The sequence below is a fragment of the Aplidium turbinatum genome, chromosome 4 (genome assembly GCF_918807975.1).
Source record: "Aplidium turbinatum chromosome 4, kaAplTurb1.1, whole genome shotgun sequence".
In the NCBI taxonomy this organism is placed as follows: Eukaryota; Metazoa; Chordata; class Ascidiacea; order Aplousobranchia; family Polyclinidae; genus Aplidium; species Aplidium turbinatum.
The window spans coordinates 26,099,092-26,116,188 of record NC_137475.1 but is presented as its reverse complement, the minus strand read 5'-3'; the positions used below and the strand labels follow the sequence as shown (position 1 = coordinate 26,116,188).

The window sequence follows — 17,097 nt, the reverse complement described above, 5'->3', positions numbered from 1 at the left end:
GCATTATGCTGTGTTGTAACAGGTCGGCTGTACCGGAATGTCTTGTTCTCTGAACAAATACCCTCTACAGGAAAGAATGTTATACAGTACTGCAAACTAATCAGTGATCTATTTGTATAATGTTTTGGATATCCTTTTGTATAACTTGTGTCAATTTTTGTGTATTTGTATAACCTTTTTTGTTTTATTCAATTTAGGTGCAATAAAGCTTTGGTGGAGAATTCGCTTCATGTTGAACCATAAACAGACAGAGCAAAGCAACTTTAACGGATTTAACATAATGTATTAAACACAAAAATATTACATAATTAAAATAAACTCTAACATTTTCGACACGTTCTTGTGACCTCATCAAGAATTACAAATCTGCAATTTACATAAACTGAAAGTTATAAATTTATGTAATTTTAATTTTTTTTAAATGTTAATTATAGTTTTTATTTTATGTATCCTGATGAGGATTGAGGACACACGTACAACGTACGTGTCGAAAACGTTAGAGTTTATTTTGATTATGTAATATTTTTTGTGTATTACATTATGTTAAATCCGTTAAAGTTATTCTGTTTTGTCTGTTCAAGTGAAATAGTTACTATAATATTTCATATTTGGGTTTTTAGGTTCTTGGAAAAGCTTGTAAACCAATTCCAGTGATGATTATGGGAGTTGTGTTTGCACACAAACGGTATCCAGTTGCCAAATATTTTTGTATTTTAATGATTGTTTTCGGTGTTGCTGGCTTTATGTATAAAGATGGTAAAACAAGTGCAGATGGAAAACTTTTCAATTTTGGTTGGGGAGAAGTCTTTTTGGTAAGAATATATTACATTGGTGTTATAATCTTGCAAACAGCATAGACCTATTTACTGCTGTGGCCCATCACAAGAACATGAGGCTCAACCGTGCATCAAGGATAGTGGCAGCTTCCTCCTCCTCCAACTTTGGTGCAAAGGAGTAGACCACAGACCGACAATTATTATCAACAATTTTATTATCCATCCATAGGCTAGGATTAGGCTTGCATCAATTTGAAAATACGTTTCTAGTTATGATCAAAGTCATCTGTCGATGGTGAAATTAATCATTTGTTGATGATACATTGAGTTCTTGTTTCCTTCATACGATTGATTTACAAAGTCTTTTATTTCGATATACATTTGAGCAGACGTCGAATTGTCTGGAGCATCCACCCATACCTAGCTTTAACTGTTACAGCAACATCTCGAGTACCAGCAGGGTAGTGGGGATGATACCTTGGCTTTCTGCGAGTACGAGTTTATTGCAAAGAAAATAACAAACTTCCAGATCGAAAACGTTGCAGCCAAATAATGCCTAAACTCATGGCAGTGGACTGTAATCTAAATTGCGATTTTCTTTGTATTGGTCTGGTTGAACGATTGTAATTTACTTGATGGATGATAATGTTCATTGTTCATGTGTTCTTGAATTTTGTACCAGTATAATGTTGAAAATCGTGGCAGAACACCAGTTTAAGATTTAGGCTTGCAGGTTTAGATTTTAATTTTATGTAACCATCTATTTAGAATAGAATTTTATGCATGTTGATAATATCGGAGTTTGCTTTATTTGTTCGTTTTACGTATTTTCAAATTTTCTTTTTTACATGTTGTGCTAGCTGAAGATGCTATTACTATAGTGAAATCGATTCTTAATAAATAACACTAAGAGGTTAGATTGTTGTGCAAATGCCAGCATTTGATGAATGCAAAATAGCAGTACCAACTTGATTGCAAACAGAATAATATGAACTGAATCAAAATCCTGATTCAGAACATATAATTAAACTACAACCACAACTGAATTGACACCAAGACTTTCAAGAAAAGAATCCGTGGTGAACTGACTGAAAATAACGCACAACCCAATGACTGAGAAAAACCATACTGATACTGATTTTTGTTTCACACTAAACGGCTGATTTAAGTGAAGCTCAATGCTCCAAGCAATGTAGCATATGCACAACGTTAAAACTACGTATGTGTGTATCAAACCCTTATAAACGGTACAAATTCTTAAGGAAACGCCCAAATTTTAGCCAGCGTTTCACATTCCTAACAAACACAGGTTTCACAACGCCATAAGACGCAAGGAAAAATTAGAAAAGCCTCTGGCGCTACACATGCGTTCTACTGGTTTTATTACTTGAAAAATAAATCTGCTACATAACACAACTCTGCCAAGATTTTACCACTGACACAAGGTCACCATTTCTTTTCTGGCCAGTGTGGTACAGTGCCTGAGGACACTGATCCGGTTTTCTCTGCTTATGCAGCCAATATGGAAAGTGTTGTTGCTGTGTGTAGTGTAGTGGACACTTTGATGTCTTCCCGCTACCCCATAGTAGTGCAGGCCCCATCAACTCTCATAGACTTTTGCTGGGAGCAAGTCTTTTAGGCGCTGACAGTTAGGCGCTGGTCTAATAGGCGCGCACACTGTGGCGTTTGGATATTTAGGTGCGGAGCACTGTGGCGCCCGGTCATTTAGGTGCTATTCCTAGTAAAGCCTGTAGATTGTATCAGCTTGCCAGAAAATTATATCCTGACTTCCGTGAGTGAAGCTGCTTAAACCGGCAATGCTTTTCACACAAAATGTTATATTGAACAGAAAAATATATTGTTGTTTTATTGATTTATTACTGTTTTATTTGTTGTTAGTCCAGGTTTGCGTTGGTGAAAGCTTTATCAATAAATCATTCAAGCTTCCGAACATTATTGAGTTCATTTTTAGTTAACTCTTTCGCGACTACGGACGTATACACACGTCTTGGGATTTTTGCCATGATGACCAAGGAAGTATCCCCAAGTATCCCTACACGTGTCCAAGGTTGAAAGGTAGCCTATTTCAAGTAAAAAAAATGTAAATGATGGCAGATAAAATTTTTCTCATGTGCAGAATTGTTTTGGCATTCGATTAAACTACATATATTTTCATATTATTGTATCATGCTTGGGTAGTAAGGATTATAATGAATTAGGCTACACTTTTATGCCAATTTTTAATTTTTTTAAAAATTACAAAAAATACCGTGTGGAAAGTTGCTAGTTGTACATTGAATGTTTTAAATTTTATTGCAAAGCTTTGCATCTTCGGATAGCTGAAGATGTATGCTTTCATTTGATGTCAAGATTGTGCGTCTATGTCGATCACATGAGATGTTTTTACGGCGTAAATACAACAGATTTGTGTGAAAAATGTTTGGTAATATTTAGATTAAACGTCTTGACCTCGGTGGTTGCGAAAGAGTCAAATAATAACTACACTAAACATCAGTAAAATAAATATCATACCGTGGCCTATATTGAAGCGGGTGGTTAAAATTTTATTACATGTAAACTAAAACATTACATGTAAACTAATAGGAAAATCTATCTAATAGTTTTTAATGTAGGCTACAGTTTTTCAGGCTATAGCTTAACCGCTTTGGACATCTCAAGTTTGTACACACTATAGCATTAATTAATCAAAGTTGTGCGCTTTTAAACATTTTGAAAGTCATTTAACAAACAAGCACTGGTTTACTATTGACCTAGTCAAGAAAAGCATTTATGTTGAAAAATAGGCTACCTGAATACACTATTACTCAGCGCTGCCACTCAGCATTACTCAGCAACTTCACTCACTGAAGCCATGACCAACAACGCACACGCATTAACAAAACAATTTTTTTTCCTGTTCAATATAATATTTTGTGTGAAAAGCATTGCCCTACGCCCCTACCTGCCAAGCTGATACAATCTACAGACTTTACTAGGAATAGCACCTAAATGACCGGGCGCCACAGTGCTCCGCACCTAAATATCCAGACGCCACAGTGTGCGCGCCTATTAGACCAGCGCCTAACTGTCAGCGCCTAAAAGACGTGGACCCCTTTTGCTGTCATTTTTATAGAAATTTTTCTTCCATGTACCATTTATGCATACCCTATAGCAGGCTTCAGGGTATGGGATGGAATGGAAGACGTTTTTTCCATCTTCCATCCTGAGATTTTCTTTCATTTCATCTTAGAAATCTTCCATTCCATCTCAGAAATCTCTTCCATCTTCCATTCCATCTTCACATTTTGTAATCTTTGTGTTATATGCCACAAATAAACCTAAAAACCATAGCTTTCTAATTGGTCAAATCTGCCTAACGACAGTAGGTTTGATAAATACACGTCAGGCAACAGTCCCGTTGGTTTAATACGAACCAAAAATCGAATTATTTCAGCAAGCAACGTAATATTTTGCATGTCTTGATAAAGCGTTAGAAAGTTAATGATGGAATTGGGATGGAATGATGGAAGATTGTCTTCCATCCCATCATCAAGATCTTCCTTTCCATTCTTGACAATTTCCATCTTCCATCCCAAAATCTGTCTTCCATTCCATCCCATTCCCTGGGCCAGGGTTTCCCGAACTGGGGGTTGTATTGTCGTGATTTTTCTAGAATCAAATTCAGACTTGTTCCACATCATTTTCACAATGACATCTGGTTTTTAAAATTATGCCAAGTGTCAGATTTGCTTAAAAAACTGAACGAATTTAATTTGTTTCTTCTAGGAAAAATCAGTATTGTTTTGTATTGAAATCTAACCTTGATGAGTCCATCCAAAATTAAACATCTGGAAACAAACGTTGAAAATGATTTATTTAAAATACTCATTTACTGAAGAGTTTTTAGCTAGCAATGATGTGGAGTAGGAGTAGTCCAGTTTTAATCCTGTGATGTTCCTGTTAACGAGGGTAGCCGGATTCACCTCCAAGTGCCGCAATCACCTTCACACCCTGCCTACACATCGATCTGTCTAATGCGTCCTCTCTTGTCAAGCCCACCTTGCTGCTTTCCTTTTCAACTTGCCTTTTCCACGTTTTCTTGGGTTTTCCTTGTTTTCTACCACCCTTCACTTAAATGTCAACAACAAATAAATGCCTGCGCATTAACAAAACAACATATTTTTCTGTTCAATATAACATTTTGTGTAAGAAGCATTGCCCTACCTGCCAAGCTGATACAATTGCAGACTTTACCAGGAATAGCACCTAAATGAACGGGCGCCACACCGCCACAATGCTCCGCACCTAAACATTCTGACGCCACAGTGTGCGCGCCTATTTGACCGGCACCTAACTGTCTGCGCCTAAAAGACATGGACCCAAAATTAAACCCATACTTATTTAATCTTACATCTCTTTGTTTGCAAACCGAGCTTTCATCTATTTACAGTATTATAGGGATTCAGTTGATATAGTGTATAGTACTCATAAGATTTATTTTTCCAATTAATTGTATGCTTCATCAGGTATATATCTGATACCCTAGAGATTCTATACCTTTGTGGAATCATAAACATACATAATGTGATTTTGTAGTTGGTTTCATTGACATTGGATGGATTAACAGGAGTAACTCAAGAACGGATGCGCGCTTATCATCACACTAACGAGCATCACATGATGAGGAGTGTCAATATGTGGTCTTGTCTTATATTAGGAATAGGTCAGTTTCATTTCAATCATACTTCAAGATTAAATGCAGCTACTATTTTTAATCTACTGTATCCATTTCGTTTGTATTTTTAATACTAAATCTATAATAATGCCACCATCTATAAAGCAGCGGCTGAAATCAAGACGTCCCTTTGTGCCTGCCGCACAACAACTACAAGAATGCAGAAGAACTTGGTTTAAGTGCGAAACACTGGACAAACCACATGTGGAACACGGAGTGGCAAAGCCACACCTCCACGCTCCGTGACTTCATACCCTACGCCGATCCCCGTCTACCGGGGATGTCCCTCGCAAGGCTTGCGTGGGTCAGGCTTAACCGCCTGCGAACTGGCGTCGGCCGCTTTTGTTTGGACATGCACAATTGGGGCCTGGCTCCTTCATCAGAATGCAAGTGTGGTGCCACTGAACAGACCGCAGACCATGTCATCTACCACTGCCTAACCCACCGGCCTCCACACGGTGCGCATGGTCTGAGGGGTCCTGAACAACGAGAGTGTTGAGTGGCTGATGATTTCCTGTCCTCTAATCTAGCCTGGAAAGATCTGCTCATACGCCAATGATGATGATACCAAATCTTAGATTGAAAAGTGTAATTGCAGCTAATCATTTCCAATTCATATGTTTATTTGAATCAGCTGATGCAACTTTTTGCTTTTTATTTGAACATACTGTGCAATTCTTACGCAGTTTAAATAATATGTTTGTTATCTGTTGGTGCTTTTTTTCTATTTAGGAAACCGATAAGATTGCCAAATGGAGCCACGCTCACTGTAATACACTGTAAAGTGCGTGCGTTTTTACTGGGCAAATGTCACCAATTTTTCGTTGCATATCCCCTAACAATGCAAAATATTCAGTTTAATTGTTTACCTTTTTAAATTAAGAGTTTTATCACACGATTGAAACCTTTTTTTTATCAAATACTTTACGTTTATTTTTACAGGTCTTGTTGTGAATGGACAAGGGATTTCATTCGTTCAATTTGTAATGAGGCATCCACATGTGATTTGGCATTTAGCTATGTTTAGTTTGACTTCAGCCCTTGGCCAACATTTCATTTTCTTGACGGTAAGTTTGAGATGAGCCACTGTTCAATTTCTCTGATCTTCTGTATTTAGTTTCTCCAAAATTAAACTATACCACGTTTGTTTTTATTAATTTATACAGATACTGCAATTAGATAATCTGAGAAAAGTGTGAAATCAAGAGCTACAAGTCAAGATGTTTCTTGAACCCGAAACGAACAAGCATTCTAAGACGAAAATCTCCATACCATGTTTGAACATGCTTCCCACACAACACAGACAATAATTGCAGATTTTTCAGATTTTTTGTACATGATGCAACTTGCTAAGAATTTAGCTAGTGAAGACTAAACGCGTTGTATGTGAACTTTAACCTTGATTTGAACTGACACTTTTGTCGTTTTATCTTAATGATTTGCATTTATTCAGAATTTTTATACCAGGGTAATAACTGTTGCTGCAAATGCATACTATTTTTCTGCATTGATATATTTTTTCATCTCAGCATTTCGAAAAGGGCCACGTTGCAAAGAAGCACCTGGAAATGAGTTGGAAGTTGAGGCCTATGTATCTGATGTTATAGTCTAGCTATTCAACTGTTTAATGCCATGCGTTTAAAGAGAAAAATATGAATCAAATGTTAAGGATTTTTGTTGTAATACCTTTTCATACAAATCATGTTCTGATACTCTTGGTGAAATACCTTAAAAGAAGGTCGTAATCAGACTAACTGAAATAAAAATAGGTTGTTTTCAAAATGTATTTGGTGGAATTGAATCCCTGTCACCCCTATACGTTGTATTTCACTATGGGGCTCAATTAACAATCCAAATTCATTTTAAACTAGATGTACTATAAATCTTTTCTTAGAAAATTAATTATAGGCGTAAGAGAATTTTAAAAATTAAAATGACCTTATTGCCCTGTCAAAGGGAAACCTCATCCAATTTGTCAAGAAAAAAATCTAAAGTGTTTTTACACAAAATTGCCGCAGAAAAAAAAGCTGGCTTGTTTACGCACACCTTTGGCCGCCTGTAACACTCGAAGTACATGCAGAACGCAGAAGTATGCTTGTTTGATGTATTTCTCTTCCCTGGTCTTATATATTACACCTTCAATCTTCATGTCTTACCACGTTTTAATTTCAGGTTGTCACATTTGGTCCTTTGACGTGTTCCGTCATAACTACTACTAGAAAGTTCTTTACAATATTGTTTTCCGTCATTCTCTTCCGTAATCCTATTAGCTCTCGACAATGGATTTCGACATTTTTAGTTTTCACTGGTAAGTTGAATGACTGCACTGTTTTTATATCACGGATTGTTTTCTTATCACAGTCCATTGATTTGTGCGAATATAAATTTGTTAAAGAAATAACCACCTGCATGTGAGAAATTAAGATTATACAACTTCGAAAATTGTTGATGTTGATGAAACAAAATTGATGGAAACTTTTAATGACTTGCTCTAAAAAAAGAAATTGCTGAAGTCAACAACAACAATAAGTAACAGCTACTTCAAAAATTGGTCTTTAGTGAAGGTTTATAGACAACTTCACATTAATCTCTCAGCAGTGATCGCAGAGTTGGCACAAGAAAATAGTTGAGTTCATATTTAGAGCTCGACCGATATCACTTTTTCAGGCCGATACCAATACCGATATTTATAAAATTTTTAGGCCGATACCGATACATATCGGCCGATACATATCAGCTACGAAAAATTAGTTACCAACAAAGTTATTAAGCAACAAATCAGTCCAAGAAAGTTTATGCATTAGTTGCTGTAATGGAAGAATCATTCTTAACACTAATCACAAAAAAACACCAAACAAAAAAGAAAAAACCCAGGCCTCGAAATTCGTTTTTGCTGACGGCGGACAAACTTGTCCGGTCTGAATTCTTCGCCATTTAAGAGCTATGGCTACGGTTTGGAAGACTTTTTAAAATTTCAATGAAGGCTTTCATCAGATCAACGAGGTGCGCTTGGAGAGTCAAAGCGCCGTGTAGCTGCAATACGCCGTATAACTGATTAACTTCCACCGAACGAGGTCGTGTGGCTTCTTGCGTCACAATGCTCTGGGCACGGGTCGGAAAACTTCTACAATGACGCTTCTATTTTCTTCTGTGCAAAGTTTCACTAGGCTTTTTTCTCTGGGTTTATTTTTGCATGTCATGTGAGCGAAAGTTAATTTTCCCTGGGCTTTTCTTACTGAAATACCAAAACATGACAAATTTTGCGCACTAGAATGGGCGGGAAATTATATTCTCCCAACGATTGTTCGTGCTATGAAAGCACGTTTGAGCAACTTGTGTTTCTTCTAAATGCATGTATGGCTGGTTTTGAGTGTGCTTTTGCTGGCCGATGTTAATCGGCGAAAAATAGCCGATACAATATATCGGCCACACCTGATATCGGCCGATACATATCGGCTGACCGATATATCGGTCGAGCTCTATTCATATTTCAAGAGTTTATTTTCAAGCTGAAAGTATGTTCGGCCACCTCTTGAAAAGAATGATTATTGCTAAAAGAACTGACACTTTTTCAAGCAATAATGTTTGTTCTAAATCGCCCCAACAGTATTTCTTTATGATGCACGTCACAACAACAACAAATTCTCTTCGTAATTTTTATATCAGCTTCCCAAACCTCGTGAACCCTTTATACCTCAGTTTTCTTAGAATACAAGTTGACCCCCAAACTTATATGTCAATTGTCGAAGTAATTACTAGTTTGATAATAACAATATCCTTTCCAGGTATAGGATTAGACTCTATTTATGGAAGATCGATTAAGCCTCAAAAAAAGGACGAGGAATGACAATGAATCAACAGATCCCTGAATTTTCACGGCATATATTCGTTTGAGCATAGTGTGCAAGGGACATAGACAAGATTATTGATCAAAGTCTGTGCTTTGGTGATAAAGTATTTGATAAAAAATGTGTTTTACTTTAAAAATGTTACTGCATTAAAAGGCAGAGCGTGGAAGTTTGCCGTTTATTCAGAGGTCGACAATGCATGTGGTGACTCTGAGTTCATTTTATCTCAACAGCTCGTCCTGTTGTTTTTCATCTTATTGTGTTGATGGTGTTTTAACTTTAAAAATATAAATTGCCGATTTTGTTTGGAAACAATGTTCAAGGAAATTGTAAAGTGGTTATCCAATCCATCCAACTTTACAGGTTCACAATAAGACCCGAGTTTTCGTGGCTTGTAGTTCGTTTATTTACTGGAAGGCTTGTGTATTGTGTAGTGGCATATAACCTTTCCTGTACTCATATCACAAATCGTTTCACAATATAAAAGCGAATTTCGCATATATGAACAAATGGCAGCGGCTGCAGGCGATTGTGATAACAGCTTACTTACCGATTTGTTCGGCACATTTTACCAAAAGGAGATAAAATGCTCCATAGAATTAAACTCTTATGCGATGTAATTGGTATTGTATTGCAAACGCTGATACATCACTGAAATATGTGGTGAGTTATAACTAAGGCTTGCAAGTACTGATTTAGTAAACCAACTCTTCATCAGCCTAATTTGTGGCAATGGCCGCGATATTTCAATTGAAGTCTGTTTAGTCGAACATTGCTTTTTGTGTAGTTAATATTGAATTTTTGATAACTGGTATACTTGGTTGGATACATCACTGTCTTTTTAACGATGAAACAGTCAAAAGTCATTCTATTTGTCATTCGTATTTTATTTCATCTTTCCACTTGGCTGATTGCTGCAATGATCTTGTGGTGAGCTGGAATCGCACCTTTGTGCTCCAAGATCATTTTCATTCCTGTAGCTACTGCTACATTAAAGATGCAAATGATGTGGTAGGTAACTAGGTGTGTACATCAGGGTGTTTCATTTTTTCACCATTTTTGAAATTCAAAATGCTTGGGGTCCCATCTGTTCTACTCTCCCACGTCATGTAGGCCACTTCCCAAAAATCTTGTTCAATCTTTTTACAATATAACCTCGGCCGCCACAAATAAACGATTTTTCAGGTAGCCCAGTAGATATGAAGTGGCAGAAGGTATGACCGATGTTGTTACCGCTGTTCACAAATTCTATTTTGGGCAGATTCATTAAAAGTTCACAAATAATTTCATGTCTGATTACAACAATTATTATTCTGTTAAGTAGGCCTAGTAGTGTACAAAAAATGAACACATGCAAGGCCGGATTTAGAGAAAGGAAGATCCTAGGGTTAGGCTATTTCCCTTTTGAGGCCCCCAACCTCTACCCTAACTGCCATTGAGACGTGTATTTCAAACAACCACCGATACCATAATGAATTCGTCATTGGGAAGTAAGCACACAAGTGTTGAAATTAACCATTTGAAGTTAACCAAAGTTTGTTATTATATTGTAAACCTTTTGTGAAATATTGCTATAAAATGGGAAACGTTAGTCAATCAAAATAATTGTAGGCTAAGTTACTTTGTTGTTAATATTATACTCTGTTAAGCTTACAAAATGTATATTGCTTGTATGAAAAATGCTCATTCGTAACAAGATAGACGAATTATAACCTGGATGTAAGTTCTATGTACCGTATCAACATTAGTGTTCACACTTCACATACCGTAATGCACTAGTTTGGTTTAAAACACATAAATGAATTATCGTGATCAAAAATACTTCAATTGACTAAAAAGTTTTTTTAGCCTTTCTCTTAGCAAAATCATCCAAACTCTCATCACAATTTATTTGCCTCAGTTTGTCACTACTCCATGGTTACTTAACTAAGATCCAGTTTAACAAGTTGAATATTTTTAACGGTCCGGTGAATAAGTTATTTCACACGCAACCACGAAAGTTAAACTATCTGTGCCAATCCACTTTTTATGGTAAAATGTAACTCGGATTGGATTTCTGAGAAAGTCTGGGAGTCAAAGCCCCCCAGCAACTATGATAATCACATTAAAAATTGCTTCCTCCCAGTAGAAATCTGTTTAAAGAAGCCCTGAAACGTGGCAATGAGGTTATTCTTCCAAAAGCTCAAGGTCCACCATCAACCAGAGATGTAGGTTACGTATAGGCTACGCCGCAAATTCTACGCCCTAGACTTTTTGTTCACGCTTACGGCCACATTTTTTGGATAATTGTCGCTTGAGGCTACGCCGTAAAGTTTTCGCGGTTGTTTAGCGTAGGCTATAGCGTCAACGTATACTTTTTCATGTCTTAGCTGTTGTTTGCATTTTTTTTATCAAACTGAAATTCGAAAAATAGCCACTTGCCACCTATCAAAGTTGTTAAAAAAGATGAACACTTTCAGATGCTTGTGTTTCTTCGTGGAAATTCAAAATAAAACTTGTTTGTTTTGAGTGGTTTATACCGTGTGAATGTTTGGCACCTAGCAAACAAAATGAGTTTATGCTAGTGTATGCGCTGGCGCCGCCAACTTTTTTTTACAAGTTTTGTTGACGCATACGGCGTATGGTTTTTCGAACGCTTGCGTTTACGCTGACGGCGTCAATATTTTTTGTATGCGCGTGCATCACTGCCATCAGCACCCAGAAGGTCCGGATTCGGACCGCGATCCGCCAGTTGAGTAGCCCTGGGCTACTCAGTGCAGATAACCTGTTTTCACAAGACTTCAAAGGTTCATTCCGATACTAGCCCCAACTGGAATGCTTTTCCAGGAAAAGCCTGGGTGCGGCCCAATCGCCTGCACACATTCTCGACCTGTGAGTGCGGCAACGAGAAAGATATCGCAAACCACACCACCTGCAACTGTCCTGTCAATTATGCGACAAATGGTGCGAATTCGATGACCAATCAATTCAATGGCTGCTCGAAACCATCCCAAACATCTAGCCTGCTACTTCTCAACGGTGATGAAACTGATAGGCAAAGCCCTTCGACCTTTGGAGCGGCGAAGAACGAAGGTTTAAGCGAAAAAGTGCTTCTCAATTTATTTTTAAGTTTTAAAAAGGATGTCTTTCTTGAGCAGCTATTTTTTCACAAACATGCTTGAAACATTGCATTTCTATAATGTGATGCTGACTGTTAACATCATTTTTGTTATTTGAGTTTGTTATTAGCCTACTGTAATAAAACCAAAAGACAAGTTTCAACAGCAAAATTTGTGTGCATTCTTTGTACGGCCCATTTCACCCCAAGGTGTCCCAGTTCTCCTGCACGTGTCCCATATGTAGGCTACTCATTTAACTCACTGCTTTCAAATTCAAACCATTCATTTTTCTTTAAACCTATGATTTCATGCAATCCAAGATTGATGAAGGGCATCAAACTCCACAAAATACAAGCGCTGGTAATAAAAGCTCGTGAAGCAAAAAACCGTAATTTGCGTTTTTCTGAAACCTTAAAAGTTTGTCCCACTTATCCCCAGTCTCCCCTAGCCTACGCATTTACACCGTCGGTTACTAAGCATAAAATATCAACTGAATATACAAAAATCGACTAAATTTGACGTAAATTTACGACTAAAATTACATTATTGCATAAATGATCACTTTGTAGTAGGGGAGACCGGGGCTAGTTGTAACATTTTTTGAATTATTTATTATATGTCTGTAAAAACAAGTCTGAGCGAATTTTTTGGAGATTAGTTGTATAGGTAGACTATTTACGCATATTATTCCACCTAAAGCCCTGTGATATATATGAAGGATTTTGAGAAAATTGGCCTAGAAAAACTTTAATCGGGCGTTACAACTTGCCCCGGATCTGGGGCAAGTTGTAATACAGGCAGAGGCAAGTTGTAACAGAATATTTTTCCTGCGAATAAATAGCAAACACTTTACTAAACATTCACTTTTCTTCAAGAAAGGTTTATTCACTCCTCAAGGTCAGAAAATTTTCACCAGAAGGTACACACTGAAGCAAAACTGCACACAATATAACAGGCATTTCAAAAATTCACATTTTTCCTTTACTCCTCACAAAGGTGACAATAATACTTTGGCAATCCCTCGGTACATTGAGAATGCGACCAACCATGGCACTTTTCACACCTGACCCAATTTTCTCCCGGTCTACTGTTCGAATACGCTCGAAAGACATAGGCCTACAGGTGTTCAATGTTTTTTCTTACAATCAGTAAGCTATCTTAGGTAGGCTAGTTAAGTTTACCTTTAACTTTCTTAACCAGTCTGTACAAAGTCACATGGCATATGTTGTAATCTTTGGCAATTTTTCGAATAGACTCATTTCCAGTGATGGCTTCCTCAGCAGCACGTTTTAATACAGCAGGTGGAATCTTCCCACGTTCACTTTTTCTTTTATAATTACGCATAATTGTAACAGTTACCAAGTAATCTAGCTCATTTACTGCCAAAGAACATAACACAGCTCTTGTTACATCTTGCCCCAATAGCAGTTAGCCATGAACTGTTCGATATTTCACCAATAAAATGCCACATATTTTTGGTCACCTTTAATTTTTTAAATACCTAAGTAAATGGTTATATCAAAAAAAAAAGACCAGCCCTTTAGCTTACTTTTTCTTGTCGTAGTAACTACAAATTTATTTTTCTAAAATTTTACTTTCAGTAGGCAAAAAATGCTTTTCGTTATAACTCAACTGTACGGAGAGATATTGAAACGAGGGTTTATCTGTAACTTAGCTACAATACACTTGATAGAGGGCGCAATAGAAAAATACATTTTTCTGTTTAGTTGGGGAGAAAATGATAGTGTTACAACTTACCCCTGTTACTTTTAGCCCCGGTCTCCCCTACTTTTAGTAAAAACACTTCTCTTTTTAAAGGTACCGTAATATAAACTTGTACCTTCTGATGATTTTGAGCCATCAACCTACTTTCTATTGTCTGTGGTTAATGAGATATTAATTTTTTATAAAATTTGGGGTTTTCGAACTTTAGGGGGTGTGCCTGCACCCCCTGTGGGGCATCGACCCAAAATGGTGTTTTTGGAATCAACTACGAATTTTGGTATACTAGACTTTTTGATTTGAAAGAAAAAAAAAATTTCACTCCACCCTAAACTGGCCATAGCCTACCTACTGCACTGAGGAGGCCGAATCGGTGTGCACTGTCTGCAAGGCCTATGAGAGGAGGGTACGGCGTACCCGTGAAGGCCCTGGCCTGTGTTTGTTGGGGGGCCCGAAATTGTGATTTTATAGTTTACGCGCAAAAATGTTTGGTCAAAACCATTCTAAACGACTAAATTCAAGCATAAAAGTTGTTCTTCTTTAGTCCTTGGCGGGCCCGTAATGTAGCAAAAGGGCCCGGAAAGGTAACTGAGTGCATTTTGCGAGCAAATTAGGAACCCAAAGTGGTGATTTAAATGCTTTACGTGCAAAATGTTCTGTTAAAAGCAACCTAAACTAAATCATAAAAGTTGGTTATTCTCCTGTCTGGAGGGGGAGGGGGTAACGTGTAGCAAAAGCAGTTTTGAGAAAAGCCCGGGTGTTTTGTGTTTTTTAAAAACTATTTGAAAAAGGTAGTTTCACGCTTATTTCACTTTAAATAAACTTCTAAGTTGAAGCCGGAGGCAATATTTTTGGAGCAGAAGCAGAACCGGAGTGAAAAAAACTGACTTCGTTCTCTGCTGGGCATGTGGTGAATGCAAAAGTTAATGAAGAAAGGTTATTCGTCAGATAATCAATTTGATTATAATTTAACAGGATGCTATGTTTAAGCCTTGGTAGATAGCTTGACTTGTACCAGATAGGCCTGCATGTGACAATCAGTAACGCGGATTTAGTATTTTTCATTAAACACACCAAAAAACAAGAAGAAAAAAAAAACTACTAAATCCAACGTTTTCGACATCACATAGTGTCCTCATCAGAAATAATTATAGGCTACATCTAAGAGAAATAAATAAATTTGAAAACTTTATATTAAAGCTGTACAAGCGACACCTCTCAACAGCACCATCAACAACTGACACACGAGTTCAATGCAGGATACACAAATTGTCGAGGGACAGATCACATGATATGCAAAACACTGAATAATACTTTTTTTGCAGCCTGATAGGCTAATATAATTGCGCACAAATATCCAATTCTACAGTAAAATGTTGTATTATGTGCAATACGCCTAAGCAAATATCAAGCGTTTTGCCCAAGACAAAGGGGGCTCGGAGTGAGAGGGGAGCCCGGAGTGACTCTTCGTACCCTTGATGAAAATTTCTCTCAGAGGCCCTGACTGTCTGCAGTTATGTTTATTTAAACGTTTTTATATAGCCTACGTGGTAGGCCTAACATCTCAAACTTTGAGGCCCTAGGCTTCAGCCTTTATAGTCTAATGGTAAATCCGGCACTGCATTGGTTAGCCTACTACTGTAGATAGACTATATCAGATTATGCTCATTCTGTAGCCACTAAAACAGCATAGAACCTGTGTTGCAGGTTGTAGCCTACCATATGTTCGATAAAACGAACAGCCACATCCAATTTTATTAGTTTTGGGGCCACTGTATCAGGTTGATGTGGACGTTTTCATCAAAAGAATTACTCAGATGCAAGAAAATTACATATTGTACGGCTGCCCAAATCAACACAATAGGCTACAGTTGTAGCCTAAATACACGTAATTAGCCTAATAAGATTTTGTCGCTATACAAAAAACTAAGATATGGATATGGGTGTAGGCTATAGGACTACCAAATAAAAATCCATCATAAATAGCCCACAGTAAATTTTCAACTGATGTTAATTTTGTTCACCAGCTTTTTACCCAAATAAACGTCCGGCCGCTTAACTCAGTGGTTACGCGCCCGAATCAAGGTCAAGCAGCGCTGGTTCGGTTTTCGGGGTATGCGATTAAAGCAGCGCATTTTTAAGGACTGCTCTCAAGTGGATGGAATAATTATCCAGCAACATCACTTCAACAATGGATGATGAAACTAAAGACTGGCTGCTTTCTAGCAGCCTTCCAGTATAGTCCGGGAACATCGTGAATCTGGGGTGGTAAAAGGATAGACCCTCGGCCCCAGAAGCTCAGACGACGACGACTTCAACAATCGGAAAACTTCACTCTGCCCATCTTGGTAATGGGCCCTGCGTCAAAAGCCTTTACAAGTAGGCTATGCGAAACCATCAGGAATAACAACCTATCAAGGCTTTGCCAGTCTGTAGTCTATATTTTTGTCCATATATTAACGTTTTTGATAACAGGGAGAGTGGAAAATGCCCTCCTGGTTCGTAGCCTATGTCAGTATGGTCTACACATAAACACCTTCTGATGATCTCGCAAAAGGTGACACAGGCAATAAAGGTTAATTTGATAATAGTGGTTCAATCTACTTGAGTTGTCAACATTCAATAGGCTTACTAGTCACAATTTATTTGTTTCAATGGCGCTATGTATGTATAACAAATAAGCAGAATGAATTAAATTTTCAAAACAATGTGTAATATAACTGTATATAATATAGCCTAGGTTAGAATATGACGCAATCAGTATAAGGTAGCAAATGACCATAAGCGGTCACCTGGTCAGCCACTATTCCATAGCAGACACCATATATAAAGTCTCAATGCACAAACTGCACGAGTAAACTTACACAAATCAAAAAAATTTGCCGATTTAAGAGATAAAAAGCATAGAGTAAACTTAT

The 17,097-nt window shown here is 37.4% G+C and overlaps 1 protein-coding gene across 1 annotated transcript in view; it reads left to right on the top strand.

Annotated features, from left to right (window-relative positions):
* LOC145768832 (solute carrier family 35 member B1-like) overlaps positions 1–11,861 on the top strand; it is a 60,864-nt gene extending 49,003 nt beyond the window's left edge. The window contains exons 4-8 of the mRNA XM_082580434.1: positions 621–812; positions 5,373–5,499; positions 6,454–6,578; positions 7,684–7,819; positions 9,297–11,861. Coding sequence (XP_082436560.1) covers positions 621–812; positions 5,373–5,499; positions 6,454–6,578; positions 7,684–7,819; positions 9,297–9,358 — 642 coding nt within the window. The 3' untranslated portion in view covers positions 9,359–11,861. The remainder of the gene's footprint in view (positions 1–620; positions 813–5,372; positions 5,500–6,453; positions 6,579–7,683; positions 7,820–9,296) is intronic.
* Positions 11,862–17,097: the final 5,236 nt, after the last annotated feature.